The sequence below is a fragment of the Stegostoma tigrinum genome, chromosome 16 (assembly GCF_030684315.1).
Source record: "Stegostoma tigrinum isolate sSteTig4 chromosome 16, sSteTig4.hap1, whole genome shotgun sequence".
Classification (NCBI taxonomy): domain Eukaryota; kingdom Metazoa; phylum Chordata; class Chondrichthyes; order Orectolobiformes; family Stegostomatidae; genus Stegostoma; species Stegostoma tigrinum.
Window position 1 is genome coordinate 10,478,546 of NC_081369.1, and position 16,750 is coordinate 10,495,295.

Below are 16,750 nucleotides of genomic sequence, written 5' to 3' on the forward strand. Positions count from 1 at the left end.
GATGCAAGACCAATACAACCTGTAACCTTAATCTGATTTCCACACAGCTATGACTCTTCTGTACCACAGCACCCAGGTAGAATTCAAACATTCTTCCTACAACCACACTTAATCCCAAAGTTCCTCAACTTGACAGTTGGTAACTATATAAAAAAAGTGTGCCCCGCTAAATCTCCCCCACTCCCCAAGTCAAACTAACCCCAAGGCCATCCACTGACCTAGTCCTGAACCTCTTTCATGGAATACATTGACTGAGCAAGAATTTATTGCCTCTTCAAGGGCATCAAGGGATAGGCAAAGGTGAGCTGATTCTTGAATCATTGCATTTACTGTAGGTAAACCCACAATATTAATAGGAATGAAGTTCCAGGAGTATGAACCAGTGACACTGAAGGAACAGTGATATATTTCTAAGTCAGAATGGTGATTGGCGTGGAGGAGAACTTGCAGCTGACGAAGTCCTCGTGTATCTGCTGCCTTTGCCCGTCTAGTTGGTCGAGGCCTTGGGTTTGGAAAGTGTTGTCTAAGGAGCCTTGGTGAATTTCTGCTGTGTGTTTATTATAGATGTTACACACTGCTGCTATTCAGTATCAGTAGTGGAAGAAGTAGGTGTGTTGGCAAACAAGTGAGGTGCATTGTCTGGATTGTGTCAAGCTTCTTGAATGTTATTGGAACTACACCCATCCAGGCAAGTGTGGAGTATTCTATCACACACCTGAATTGTGCCTTGTAGGTCATGGGCAGGCTATTGGTGAGTCAGGTGGTGAGTTACTTGCTGCAGGATTCCAACTCTCTAGCCAGTTCTTGTAGCCACACTGTTTATATGACTAGTCAAGTTCAACTTCTGGTCATGGTGTTGATAGTGAAGGATTCAGTGATGGTAATGCTATTCAATTAATGGGCAAGGACTGGATTGTCTTTTGTTGGAGATGGTCAGCGCCTGGCACTCATGTAATGTGAATAGTACTCTAGTTTCAATGCATTTCTCCTAATACCCACTTCATGCTCATATTTTCCATGAGACCAACCTTCTGCTCCCAAGAACTGCTGACCACTTAAAAACTTTCCTTCCTGGTTCCTAGCCAGGAAGATACATTAACTGCAATGCAAACAGACCCACCTCCTCAAATACCGTAAACCTCCCCTTCATATTTGCTGTCACCATTTCACCACCATAAAAATGCTCGACTCCTTTGATCTGTAAACTATTACCATTTCTGTGATCTCCCTTTCATCTCCAAGGTCAAAATGTAGGTTGTTATCTTCCAAATCATATCCTGCAATCCTCCAATTATTTCATCAATCAATCAGGTTTCCAATCATCCTACATCACCAAAATGATCCTAATCAAAGTCACAGGAAGTATAATTGTGACTATAATGAAATATCCTTCTCAACATGTACAAACTCCTTGTAGCATTCGACAGAATTAATCACACTAATCTTCTCCAAAGTCTGGTGTCTCTACTTTTGGTCCAGACATAGTAGGAACTGCAGATGCTGCAGAATCTGAGACAACAAGGTGTAGAGTTGGATGAATACAGCAGGCCAAGCAGCATCAGAGGTGCAGGAAGGCTGACGTTTCAGGCCTAGACCGTTCTTCAGATTTCTGAAGAAGCGTCTAGTCCCGAAATGTCAGCTTTCCTGCTCCTTTGATGCTGCTTGGCCTGCTGTGTTCATCCAGCTCTACACCTTGTTATCTCTATTATTGGTCCACCTTCTTTTTCTCCTTTACATGACACACCGTAGGAACACCATTCTAACATTTGACATTAGATTCCAACAAATGAAAAAAAAAAAGAGAAAGATAGGTCAATGTTTTTCATCACTGGGAATCGGAAGAGGTGACTTGGTTGAAGAATACCTATAATTATGCACACTGCTGAGATGATTGAAATATCAATAAGTTTGATGTGGACAGGTTGCCAATGCAATAGGGTGGCAATGAATCAGTACTTTTGACAGCTCACCACTCTGTGTCTAGATTCCACCAGGAAAGCCAATGAATCTCTGGTTGCTCTGGTTGCTGTGGCGTAGTGGTGAGCACGTGGGTTTCTGACCGCTGGGATCTGAGTTCAAGTCCCGGGGCAGCCTATTTCCTGGTCACTTTTTTTTTTAAAAAACATAGATAAGCTGCAGAGCTGGGCTGAGAGGTGGCAAATGGAGTTTAATGCAGACAAGTGTGAGGTGATGTACTTTGGTAGGAGTAACCGGAAGGCAAAGTGCTGGGCTAATGGTAAGATTCTTAGCAGTGTAGATGAGCAGAGAGATCACGGTGTCCATGTACACAGATCCTTGAAAGTTGCCACCCAGGTTGACAGGGCTGTTAAGAAGGCATACAGTGTTTTAGCTTTTATTAATAGAGGGATCGAGTTCCAGAACCAAGAGGTTATGCTGCAGCTGTACAAAACTCTGGTGAGGCCGCACTTGGGGTATTGCGTACAGTTCTGGTCACCGCATTATAAGAAGGATGTGGAAGCTTTGGAAAGGGTGCAGAGGAGATTTACTAGGATGTTGCCTGGTATGGAGGGAAGGTCTTACGAGGAAAGGCTGAGGGACTTGAGGCTGTTTTCGTTAGAGAGAAGAAGGTTGAGAGGTGACTTAATTGAAACATATAAAATAATCAGAGGGTTAGATAGAGTGGATAGGGAGATCCTTTTTCCTAGGATGCTGACGGCGAGCACAAGGGGGCATAGCTTTAAATTGAGGGGTGAAGAATACAGGACAGATGTCAGAGGTGGTTTCTTTACTCAGAGACTAGTAAGGGAATGGAACGCTTTGCCTGCAACGGTAGTAGATTCACCAACTTTAGGTTCATTTAAGTCGTCATTGGATAAGCATACGGACGTACATGGAATAGTGTAGGTTAGATGGGCTTCAGATCGGTATGTCAGGTCAGCACAACATCAAGGGCCGAAGGGCCTGTACTGTGCTGTAATGTTCTATGTTCTATATCTCCTAGCAAATTCAACAAGTCTGCATTTGAAGAATCATGGTATCACAGCCTCAAAATCTACCAGCAATATGAAATCTTGTGGCTCCCACACTGCTCGGTCAGCACTTCATACTCTATTACTCAGTGTTGAAGATTTTCTTCTGCAGGCAAGAAACACGTAGTTACCACCCTTAACCAGCAGCATGCCATCTATATGATCTGCATTCAAGAAACACACACCTAACACATGAATCCAGGATGTAAAAGAATCAATTAATTATTAAGTACAAAATTATTTATAATGAATTAGGATACCTCACTATTCAAGGTAAATTTCTGACTGGAAGCATAATCACGGGTCCACCTCTATCAGCAAGTGAAACAGGTCATTGTCCACAGAGGACCGAAAGCTGCCTGTCATTACAAAGAGATGGCTGGTGGTGAGATAAACACAAGGATCATCATGCTTCAGGCAAAAGGGATGCGACAGTGAGAAGGCAGGGCCTTCAATGTGATCTCAGCAGGTACGAGATCTCATGAAAGAATCTAGGCCTGAAATAGACTCTCCTACTCCTCTGATGCTGCTTGACCTGGTGTGTTCCTCCAGCTCCACGCTGTATCGACTGACTCCAGCATCTTCAGTTCTTGCTATCTCCATAGAATCTGAACTCATGCTGCTCATGTCATTATGCATCACATGCCAGTTGCCCAGCTAACTGAGCTAAGTTAACTCTGAAATACAAGTTAAAACATTATAAATTTTCTCGGTATTATTCTGAAGTATGTCTTCCAAACTGATGTCGCCAAAAGGAACTCTTACATTGCAAGGAATGCTCCAGGAATTCTGCAGCAGGGAACTTGGTCCTGTCTCTCCTGCACTTATCCTCCTTCTACAAGGCTCAAGTCAACAGCTTGATGCAACACTTACCACTGGTCTGGGTGAGTATAACTCCAATAACAGCTTGAGAAGCTTGACATCATCCATGGAAAAAAAAATCAGCCAACTTGATTGGTACTCCATCCACCATTGTACATACATATGCCGTTCACCACCAACGCTCAGTAGCAGCAATGATAATCATCTTTGGGATGCACTGCAACAAGTTGCCCAGGCTCCTCCAACAACACCTTCCAAACCCATGATCACTATCCTTTACAAAGGCTAGGGTAACAGATGCATGAAAACGTAACCACATGTAAGTTCCCTTCCAGGCCACGCACAAACATGAGTTGGAACAATATCACTCCTCCATCACTGTACAGAGTCAGACGCTAAATCATAGAAATCACTTACTAACAGTTGACAAACTCAAGGCTGGAAGAGCACTGCAAGCCAAGCAGCATCTGGAGGAAAGGAGCAGTCTTTCTTCAGGAAAGGGTAACACCCAAAACATTGGCCGCTCGTTTCCTCCCAGGTGCTTCCTGGTTTGCTGTGTTCATCCAGGCTCCTGTTTGTCTACCCAGGATTCCAGCATCTGCAGTATTTTTCTCCCTTCCTAACACTGTTGTGGACATGTGTACATTACAAACAAGACTATACTTGAAAGTACTCCACTGGCTGTAAAGCATCTGAAATCTCTAGTGGTTGCGAAAATTAGTGGTGGAGGGAGTAGCCCGAAACAGAGATTGTTTGCCTCCTGACATCAAGATCACTTGTTCCAGACATCAGGGTTGCATGCACCAGATACAATCTGTGCCTATACTAGGTTTGAAGATCATCTGTGCCAATATACAGCCTGTACTTCGGGGTTTGTGCCAATATATCACCGCCTTCTTCTTAAATAACACCTTCTAAACAAACAGTCACTTAAAAAGAGGACAGCAAACGTACATGGGAACATCACCGTGTGCAAGGTTCCTGTTAAGTCATACACTATGACTTGGAAATGGACTGTTGTCACTTAGTCACGTGGAACTCACTCCCTAAAAGCACTGTGCATTTACCTTGAGCACATGGTTTGCAGTGTTTCACGAAGGCAGCTCACAACCACCTTCTCAAGGGCAATTAGGAATAAGCTATAAATGCTGGCCAATGTCAGAGTCCCTGGAATAAACAAACATGGACAGCAAATTTCCTTATAGTAGAAACATATGAATTTGATTGTTTACGTTTTAGCTATACCCCTGTTACTCTCTCCAGCATTCCACGGGTGTCTGTACCTTAGTAACTGAGGTGAATTATATTTACACTTGTACTTCATACTCGAGACTTGGTTCTGACAAAGCAAAGAACTTCTGATCTTCCAACTCTATCTACAAAGATCAAGGTAACCTCCACTGGCACCATAAATATATCAGCCACATTTTAAAAAATTATGCAGAACTCATTATTATCTGTAGAAACAAGCAATTAAGGAAAACTCCCAACGGCTTCATGGCCTTAGTCGATCATTTCCATAATTCTTCATTGAGTTATAGTCTTCACAAGAACAATCAGTCTCAAAGAGCAACAGATCTTTCTGTTACGCATCTTAACAAGCTTTCTGCACCAAAGCAAGTTCAGGCATCACTTTCTGGCTTGTAAAGCTGGATGTCCTACTTTATAAAATCGCACATACCAGAAGAGATAAACAGGAACAGGAAGGAAGGCAGACTCCAATTGTAGGTCAGCCCTTATTGAAAAGCCCCCAAAGTCACCTCCCAAGTGCTATGGTTGAAGCATGAACGTCTGATTGAAGAGATTCAGTCACTCCCACTACTGGTAACCATGTTTTCAGCTGCCTGAGTCCTGAACTCTGGGCTTCGCTCCCTACACCACTCCGCTTCCCTACCTCACTTTAGGAACTGCTTTAAAAACTTTGACCAAGCTTCCAGTCTAATATCTCTCAATGTGGCTCAGTGTCATGTCTTGCCGTGGGCCTCCATGAAGTCTCTTAGAACATTTTGAATCGTTGAATTGCAGGTGCAGCAGGTGATTAAAAAGGCAAATCGGAATTCTGTCTGCCAATGCTCGAGGGATGGAGTTTAAAATCAGGGAAACGATGCTGCAGCTGTATAGGGTCCTGGTGAGGCCACACCTGGAGTACTGTGTGCAGTTTTGGGCTCCTTACTAAAGAAGAGATATACTAGCACTGGAGGGGGTGCAGAGGAGATTCACTCGGTTGATTCAAGTTGAGACGGTTGGATTATGAGGAGACACTGTGTAGACTGGGCTTGTACTCACTGAAGTTCAGAAAAATGAGGAGAGATCTTATAGAAACATATTAGATTAGATTAGATTCCCTACGGTGTGGAAACAGGCCCTTCGGCCCAACAAGTTCACGATGCCCCTTGAGGCATCCCAACCAGACCCATCCCCCTATAACCCACACACCCCTGAACACTACAGGCAATTTAGCATGGCCGATCCACCTAACCTGCACTTCTTTGGACTGTGGGAGGAAACCGGAGCACCCGGAGAAAACCCACGCAGACACCGGGAGAATGTGCAAACTCCACACAGACAGTCACCCAAGGCTGGAATCGAACGTAGGTCCCTGGTGCTGTGAGGCTGCAGTGCTAACCACTGAGCCACCGTGCCGCCCTTCATAAGATTATGAAGGGAATAGATAAAGTGGAGGCAGGGAGGTTGATTCCGCTAGCAAGTGAAACTAGGACTAGAGGACATCACCTCAAAATAAAGGGAAGCAGATGTAGGACTGCGGTCAGGAGGAATTTCTTCACCCAAAGGGTTGTGAATCTGTGGAATTCCCTGCCCAGTGAAGCGGTTGAAGCTACCTTGCTGAATGATTTTAAGGCAAGGCTAGATAATGTTTTGAACAGTAAAGGAATTAAGGGTATGGTGAGTGGGCGGGTAAGTGGAGCTGAGTCTCAAAAAGATCAGCTATGATCTTATTAAATGGCAGGACAGGCTCGAGGGGCCAGATGGCCTATTCCTGCTCCTAGTTCTTATGTTGTGTTCTTATTTTATCATATTAAATGGTGCTAATTATTTACAAATTATACATTTGTCCCGTGGACTTTCAGGAAAAATCTTAGTCATCATTCTGCAATGCAAATGGGTTCTGCTCTTCCACATCTAAATCCAAAGCTGCCATCGGAAAGGCTTCTAATCTGGGCACAAATCCTTAAAAACCTGGGCCTCAGCTGAGCAATTTAACAGGATGGTGTATAGTTTTTGCAGATTCACACTTTGGCAACAAAAGATTTGAGGGTTTGTTTGCTGAACTGACTTGGTTATTTGTTCCTTGCTGGTGCATTTTACTATTGTCGATTATTGGTTAATCATACAAAACGGTTATATGAAGCGAGAATGATATTTATTCCATGGATCACTTTTGAAATTGGGTGTCGTTGAAGCGACATTCTCTGTGGTGATATAGACAGTTCTGACACCTTGAATGCCCAAAAAAAAAACACAAAACTTGCATTTGTATCGACACTGTCATTGACGATTTCCTCCCCTCTCTATAGTATACTTAATTCTCACATCTGCATAAATACCATCTGAGCATTTTCCCATTATAAACACTTATGCCCTCTTTTATGATGAAGCTCAAGTATTTCAACCTAACTTTTTTTTAAAAAACTTTCTCCTATGTGGGATGTAGGCATCACTGTTGGGTAGCATTTTTACTGTCTGCCCCAAGTTGCCCTTGAGAAAGTGGTGATGAGCTTTGATGAAGCATAAGATAAAGGGCTCTGAGGAGCAGGCAGGAAAATGGAGTTGAGGCTAGGGTAAGATTAGCCATGATCACATTAAATGACAGAGCGGGCTTGCTGGGCAGAACCGCCAACTCCCACTCCTAAATTCTACACTTCCTATGAGCTGCCTTCTTGAATCACTGCAGGCCATATGTTGCATGCTAACACACAATAGCACTGGGGAGGTAATTCCAGGGTTGTGACCCAGCAAAGGAATGGCAATATATTTCCAAGTCAGAATAGAAGTGGCTTGGAGGGGAACTTGCATGAATCTGCTGCCTTCCTTCCAGATGGAAGTGGTTATAGGTTTGGAAGGTGCTGTCTAAGGATCTTTGGTGTACTTCTGCAGCGCATCTTGTACACAATACACACTGCTGCAACCAAGTGTCAGTGGTGGAGGGAGTGGATATTTCTAGATGTGGTGCTAATCAAGTGGCTGCTTTACCCTGGATGATGTCAAGCTTCTTGAGAGTGTTGTTGAAGCTGCACCCATCGAGGCAAGTAGGAGTATTCCATCACACTCCTGACTTGAGCCTTCTAGATGATGGACTAGCTTTGGGGAGTGAGGAGATGAGCTACTTGCTGCAGTATTCCTAGCCTCTGACCTGCTCTTGTAGCCACAATGTTTATGTGGCGAGTCCAGTTGAGTGGTCAATGATAACTCCAAGAATGCTAATAGTGAGGGTTTCAGTGTAACGCCATTCAATGTCAAGGGGCACAGGTCAGATTGTTTCTTATTGGAAATGGTCATTGGCTGGTATTTGTCTGGCATGAATACTTGTCACTTTCAGCCCAAGTCTGGATATTGTCCAGGTCTTGCTGCATTTGGGCAGTCAGTACCTGGACAGTCGTGAACTAGAGTGAATATTCTGCAATAATTGGTGAACATCCCCACTTCTAACTTTGTTATGGAAAGGTCATTGATGAAGCAACTGAAGATGGTTGGGCCAAGGACACTACCTTGAGGAACTTCAGCAGAGTTGCCCTGAAGTGGAGATGACTGACATCCAACAACCATAGCCTCTTTTCTACAGGCCAGTTTTGAATCCAACCAGCAGAGACTTTTCTCCTAATATCCACTGATTTGTGCTTTGCTACAACCCCTTGATGCCACACATGCTGAATTGTGTCCTTGATATCAAGAACTGTCGCTCTCATCTCACCTTTGGAGTTCAGCTCTTTTGTCCATGTTTGAACCAAGGCTATAATGAGCTGAGTGGCCCTGGCAGAATCCAAACTGGAGGATACTGAGCAGGTGCATCATATGGAGGTATATCTTGACCTTATGCATCTCTGAGCAGGTGTCCGGGAGGAAGCAACTGGTAATTATTTAATAAATGGTTAGACTGGAATTATATATGAATCTCAGTCTGTCCACATACCCCCAAGCACACTTGTCCAGCATAGGAAACACTGGCTTTACAGTTATAATTGATACAACTAAGAGCTGATTCTAAAGGACTTAACTATGCCCAAATTTATGTAAGCAAGGGTACAATAAAGCTGGGCATTAACCATCCTCCACACTGCTCTTCTTTCAGTGATGGCATTTAGTTTTATGACTGAGTCAATATTTCATTTCCCAATAACTAGGACTAATTTAACCCCAGGCTTCTCAGATACTGGAAAATTTACTTCCTGTGGAGAAGCTCCAAGTCACAACTGCTGCTCCTTAAGGTTCTTCAGAGTTGCCAAACCACAAGAATTGTCCTGGAGTTTCCAGGAATTAAAGATTAATCTCTTGGAAACTGCTGATAATACACAAAGAACAATCATAGGGATTTTGAAGAAAATTTAAAAAAAAACAAACAAACATTTGTGCTTATAAAGGATTTTCTTTTAAAAATAAACACCTTCAGCAATTGGGAAAAAAAATTACAGTCAATAATGACGTAAACAAGTAAATGAAAAGAACTTGCTTTCCAAATGACTGGGAGGAGTTTTGCTTCTCAAGAACTGATATGATGAATGACCAATGCCAGGGGTAAGGGGATGAGCTGATTGGCAATGGAATGAGGGTAATGAGATAAAACCTCTAGAAATACATGGAACCAGAGTTTGAAACCTAGGTTTTCCAAGATTATTTTGTAAGAATAACTGCACAAGAGGGGGGTCATGGTGTCAAGGCCTCCTTTGTAGAAAGAATCCATAATCACAAGATTTCCATAGCAAGATATCCAAAAGGTAAGGCTATCCCTTAAACAGGAGTCATGATGCAAAGGTCATTAACAGTTCACGCTTTCTCTTGCATTTTCAGATAATGCTCACCACAAAGATGGCTTCTTAGTAGGTTTGTGATTTCTGTGAACCTAAGCTTATTTTATATTAAAAATGAATGGAATAATGTGTAAAAGCTCACTATCAACCCGCGTACAATCCAGAAAAAATATTCTGGACACCCACTGATTATCCTTCATACCTCAAATAAGTAAAAATCTTTTAGGAATATGCCTTGACTTTTGGGTTAAACAACAATTTTTTTAACATGACAAATAAGTACAGAAGTAGTAAAGTGAGCAGAAAGAGAGTAATAAGGTATTTAATTTCATTATTACTTCAACTTCTTTTTTGACACACAAATAACAAATGCTTTAGAATTCTTAAGACTCTTTTTCAGAGTTGCTAAAGAGCATCCTCTCATCACGTTATGTTTTTGTGCTCATGCAGTTCCATGTAGCGGCACGCAAGTACAATGCGTACTCCCCGTGTCTGCATGGGATTCCTCTGGGCGTTCCAGCTTCCTCCCATGGTCCAAAAGATGTGCAGGTTAGGTAGTTTAGCTGCGTAAATTGCTCATAGTATCCAGGCGTATGTGGGCTAAGTGAGTAGCCATGGGAAATGCAGGTTTACAAGAGGAGGGCAGGAGACGGGTTTAGGTGGGATGCTGTTTGGAGAGGCAGCATGGACTCGATGGGCTGAATGGCCTGCTTCCACACTGCAAGGATCTTATGATGCTATTCATAATGGCTACAGCTGTCAAAGCAAAAAAAGTCTCCCGCTGCATTTCCTGATACTGACAGAGTAGAATAGTATCCCATTTCAAACCCGAAAGGCTCAAATCAAATTGGGAGGAGGGGTGCGAAGGCAGAGATTTTTTTTTCAACTTTCAAAATAACTAAAACGTGTTGTCAATTTAAGTAAAAGCACAAAACATGAAAGCACAGAAAATCTGGGCTATTTTCATCATTTTTAATGCATTGCGGTGCTTCTGACAACTGGAAAGATGCCGAAAAACATCACAACACTTAGACAATGCATGTTAATTCAATGGATTAACTTTTCTTTAAACAGATCCCTATAATGAATCGCTGCATTAAAAACATATCCACATTACATTACAGCATCTAATAATGACATTTGAAAATGGAAATAAGAGTTTACACACACCTTTCAGTGTTACCCTGGCTCCTCAAAAAGCCATCCCAGCGGTAACGAATTCTCAGGACTTGCATTCTATTTTTAAAACAGCTTACAAAACCAACAGCAACACTCAAAAATAGTGTGCAAAAAGCAATCATTTTTCCTCGTGTGTTCTGATATTTGGGAAACCAACCTCTGAAGAGGTCCATGTGTATTTTGTACTCAAGTTTTCCTGACCCATTAAACCAAAACAACTTTGTCAGACCATGAAGGCATAGGAAAATTGTTTCTCCAGCAAAAGAAAGCTAACATCAGTATTTTGCGACCTTACTCACACCTCAAATTGGGACGTGAAAGTACAACCCAGGATCTCTATTTAATATAATGTGTCCAGTCCAGTCAACATAAATTTAATTTTGGATCAATTTTATAAAACGGTCAGGGCATGACTCAAGTTCATTGTGAGGCTTATTGTTCAATAACAATCAAAAAATTGGCACTTGTGGTTCAATTCCATTCATAGAATGGTCTACAATGCTGCGCCAAACATGACACCAAATGAAACTAATCCCTTCTGCCTGCTCTTGGTCCATACCCGCCCCCCCCCCCCCCCCCCCAATTTCCTTGAATAGTCATATGCTTAACTAAAGCGCCTTAAATGACCTAATCCTATTGCCAGGGGTCATGGTGCAGGCAGAGAAGGGTTGATATTTAATAGAGGTGTACACGCAAAGTGAAGACATGAATGAAGTGATATAGGAAGCTGCAATCTACATGGGAAGGGATGGACAGCTGTTTTTGAAACATGCCTCTTTGAAGCTTCTTGACAATACTTTGTTGAAAGCGCGCATTCTCCATGGAATAGGAAGAGGGATTGGGTTATAAAAGAAACAAAAATTAGACATTTTCTTACTGGAAAAAGTGAAGGTGGCAAGGTAGTATGATTTCTATTTTTAAGTTTAAGGGTGAGGGACAGCTTTTGCATGTATTTGGAAAGGCAAGCACTGATTAGGGATAGTTAACATGGCTTTGTGCGTGGGAAATCATGTCTCACCAACCGGAGTGTTATTTCTCCAAAAAGCACAAAGAGGACTAATGAACGCCAAGCGGTGGACATGATCTACGTGGACTTACAGTAAGGCGTTCGACAAAGCTGCTCATGGTAGACTGGTTGGCGAAGTTAGATCACATGGAATAGAGAACCGGCTCGAAGGCTGAAGACAGTGGGTGGTGGTGAAAGATTGCTTTTCAGAGAGGAGATCTGTGACCAGCGGTGTGTCACAAGGATCAGTGCTGGGTCCACTGCTTTTTGTCATTCACATAAATGTATTTGGATGTGAACATGAACATAGGAGGTACGGTGAGCAAGTCTGTAGATGCCACCAAAACTGGCAGTGCAATGGACAGCGAAGAAGGTAACGTCAGAGTACAACAGGACCTTGATCAGATGGGCCAAGGAGTGGCAGGTGGCATTTAACTTAGGTAAGTGTGAGGTGCTGTATTTTGGTAAGGGAAAACAGGGCAGGATTTATACACTTAATGGTATGATCCTGGAGAGTGTTGCTGAACAAAGAGACCTTGGAGTGCAGGTTCATAGTTCCTTGAAAGGAGAATCGCAAGTGGACAGGATACTGAAAGGGGCATTTGGTATGCTTGCCTTTCTTGGTTTGTGCATTGAGTATAGGAGTTGGGAGGTCATATTGCGGCTGTACAGAACACTGTTTAGGCCACTTTTGGAATGCTGTGCAATTCTGGCCTCCCCGCATAGGAAGGATGTTGTGAAATTTGAAGGTGTTCAGAAAAGATTTACATGGAAGTTGCCAGGGTTGGAGGATTTGAACTACAGGGAGAGACTGAATAGGCTATTTTTCCTGAAGCATTGGAGGCGGAGGGGCGATCTTATAGAGGTTTATAAAATCATGAGTGGCACGAATAGGGTGAACAGACAAGGACATTTCCTCAGGGTGGAAGAATCCAAAACTAGAGGGAATAGATTTAAAGTGAAAGGGAAAAGATTTAAAGAGGAACTAAAGGGCTACTGTCACACACAGTGGGTGGTGTGTGTATGGAATGAACTGTTAAAGGAAGTGGAGGAGGTTGGTGCAATTACAACAGTTAAGAGGTTTCTGGATGGGTGTATGAATAGGAAGGGTTTAGAGGGATACAGGCCAAATGCGACTACATTTAGTTAGGATATCTGATTGGCATGGACAAGTTGTGCTGAAGGGTCTGTTTTCATGCGGTACAGCTGTATGACCCAGTGACTAGATAAAGCAAACCATGATAAACCACTTAAAAACTTGAAAGCAGAATCAATAAAACAGCGCTCTATATGAGGGGTTTGTAATGAAGTGGGTTGTAGGAGTACAGTTAATCTGCAAAAATGGCATCTTAATGAACCGAAGGTCATTCAGGCATTCAACACATATTAAGTTGATTTCTTTGTGAAAATAACAGTTGGGATTACAATGCACTAACAAAATGAAACATGTGGTAAGTCACTTGGAAGGACCAGATGACACTGATTCGATGGATTCACAAAACTCACAATTATGTGGGGGTGGAATTTCACCCCTCATTCGTGGATTTTGATACACTAATTGGTAGAAATTGCTGTAGTTAGTGAACAATATTATTACCATTTTATTATGGTGGTGTGAATCAAATTTGATGGAGGTTGGTCTTTTGTTATGTAGCAATTCATATATTCCTGCAAACCAAGCCAGTGAATATTGGTAGGGTATGAGACAGTGTGAACAAAGGCAAGGGCCACATTTAAATTGTATTTGATAGGGTTCCCAAAGCTGCTAAGAAAATTATGTTAAACACTGATCCAAAGTGGTTTCGCCCTTTCTTATCCAGGATGCTATAGGCCAATCCTGGCAATAACACAGCTAGCCCAGTTGACATTAGGTAACTCAGCATGTACCAGAAATTGAACATTTTCATCTTTCTGTCTGAATGTTGTTGTTTCATTAAACTGTGCTTCTCCTTACTACTGTAGTGGAAAACCCTCTCCAAACAAAAAAATATTTTATGTAAGTAGTAAAGTCAGTTATCAGGCAAATCTCATGCCACTGATTCCTATTGTTTAGAATTACAAAAGAGAAAAGTTTTTCCCGTTCATGCTAAGAATTCCAATATCCCTTCCCATTTAATTACAATTCATAGAACTCCAACAGCTCAATTCTTGCTCCCATTTAGTCCATTGTACAAAATTCCAATACATGAAAACCTTTCCCATTCAATCCTAAGATAGAGAATTCCAATAAACCAAGTTGTTTCCAAATCAAATCTATTAGTAAAATTCCACCAGACCAGACAACTTCTCATTCACTCAAACTATATAGAATTGCAACAGCCAAATCCCCTTCTCATCAAATCCATTTCAAATAAGTCCATAAATTAAACTCTTTTAATTTCAATTGTCTGCAATGTGTGTAATTCAGTAGCGAAAGTATTACCTTTTACTCTTAGGGTATAGAAATCACATGGAGAACCTGATTCTAAATAAATTTTTAATGCATTATGTGTTTTCCATATAGCCAGCTGTTCAAATATACTCACAGTTCATCCCAACATCATGATAGGTCAGGATTGCCGGGCGGTTTCCTCTCGGTGCACCACGTATCACCACATGCAACATCCCATAGGGGGTTTCAATGTCATGTTCCTAGTAAAGGTCAATAGAAGTGGCAGTCAGTGACTGGAAACATATCTTTTCATCTACCACTCAAAGTTGATGACTATGTGGACCCAAATATTATCTGGAATAAATCTCTCATGGAAGTATTTAGTGATTATTCATAGGCTCTGTCTTGACAGTGGTTATACAGATACCTTTTTGCATTTTATCCCTTGATCTATCAATAACATCAAGACCTCCTATCAAATAACGTGTCAGTATTGGCTATACATATTTGCCACTAAAAATACCCTAAATAAAATCAATTATTACATAGATTTGTCTCTTGCAATGTAGCAGTGTACAATCACTGACTTTGCCCCCCTAACTTTTAATGCAATGATCGTACAGTCTTTCCTCTTCAGTGGCTCCATTATAAAATTATTCAAAAATAGTACAACTCACTATCTATAAACACACTCTAACATGAGTACATAAATATCTTGCAATAACCACATTCAATATTTTAAATTGTACACTGGTACTATAAATGCATTAATTTATCAAACAAAAACATTTACATTGTGACAGTTACATGCAAGTTATAATAAGCCAGAAAAAAAACCATGCAGATAAGCATTATTATAAATAAAGACACTTACAGGACCAATGTACTCAAATTGTAGTCAGCACAAGCTGACAAGTGCTCTTGATGGAACACAGATGTGTTTTGGCAAGATTGTGGCAGACTGGCCAGAAAACAGAATGTGCATGGGATCCAAGGGCAAGTGGCAAGTTGGATCCAAAAATGATTTAGTGGCAAGAGGAAAAATGGATAATGTTCTACTGGTGAGAGATAGTAGGAACTGCCAATGCTGGAGTGTCTGAGATAACAAGGTGTGGGGCTGGATGAACACAGCAGGCCAGGCAGCAGAGGAGCAGGAAAGTTGATGTTTTGGCTCTGGACTCTTCTTCAGAAAATGTTTTACTGGCGTTTTTGAGCAGAAGGCTGCTTCTGCTAAGGTTTCAGTTTCTGGCTTATTACCAGGTTCTTTGGCTTTTATGGTATATCTCAATAATTAGACTTAAATTAGGAGACACGATTTCAAAGTTTACAGATGATACAGGAATTGGTCACTTGGTCAATGGGGAGGAAGAGATGTGTATATGGCAGAAAGATACTGTGAACTGGTTAGGTTTGCAGGAAAGTGACAAATTGAATTCAATCTAGGGAAGTGAGTTAATACATTTTGGAATGACAAACAAGGTAAGAGAATACACAATAAATGCTAGAATACTGAGAAGTGTCAAGCTATACGGAATCTTGGAGTGAAGGTTCACAGGTCCCTGAAGGTCATATGTCAGGGAAGAAGATGGTTAAGATGATGTATAGGATAATTATTAGCTAAGGCATAAAATATTATAACAGTAACATTATGCTCTAAATCTGTAAAACATTAGTTAGACTACAGCTAGAGTACTTTACACAGCTTTGTTCACACAACTTAAGAGTGATGTAGGGCAGATTTACAAGGCTAGTGCTGAGATGGAGCATTTTAGACATTTGGAAACATGAATAATCTGTGGATTATTTCCTTTAGAATAAAACAAGTTGAGGCAAGATTTAATTGACACAAATTTAAAATAAATTTTGACAAATTGAACGGAAAGGACCTCTTCTGCATAGCAAAAAAAGAATAATCCAAGTCCACTGATTTAAAGCAACTGACGAAAACATTACACAAATTAAAGCATTCACTCTTTAAATTACAACCAGGCGTTCATTCAGACCATTGAGCTCAGGCTAAGCCCTTGCAAAAGCTATTTAACTAGTCTCCAGTCCCAGCCATTTCCCTCTTCCAAAATACCTTTAACAAAATTTTTTTTTACATTTGCTCACAAGGTGTAGGCATCGCTTGTAATGTCAGCATTTATTGCCCACCCTAATTGTTCAGCAGTATTGGAGTCAACTGCATTACTGAGAGTCTGGAATCTCACCTGGACTAGGTAAGCATGGCAGATTTCCTTCCCTAAAGGACGTAAGTGAACCAGATGAGTTTTTATAATAACTGACATTAAGCTCATGTTTTTATTGAAATTTAAATTTCAACATCTGTCATGGTTGAATTGAAATCCATGCCAGCAGAACACTGGCCTGGCATTCCAGATAAGTAATCCAGCGACAT

At 41.4% G+C, this 16,750-nt stretch overlaps 1 protein-coding gene across 4 annotated transcripts in view; it reads right to left on the minus strand.

The window, feature by feature from the left end:
- ndrg4 (NDRG family member 4) overlaps nucleotides 1-16,750 on the minus strand; it is a 160,330-nt gene that overhangs the window by 48,132 nt on the left and 95,448 nt on the right. For all 4 annotated transcript variants that reach the window (XM_048546331.2, XM_048546330.2, XM_048546332.2 and 1 more), the window contains one exon: nucleotides 14,507-14,612. In XM_048546331.2, the coding sequence (XP_048402288.1) occupies nucleotides 14,507-14,612 (106 nt within the window). The remainder of the gene's footprint in view (nucleotides 1-14,506; nucleotides 14,613-16,750) is intronic.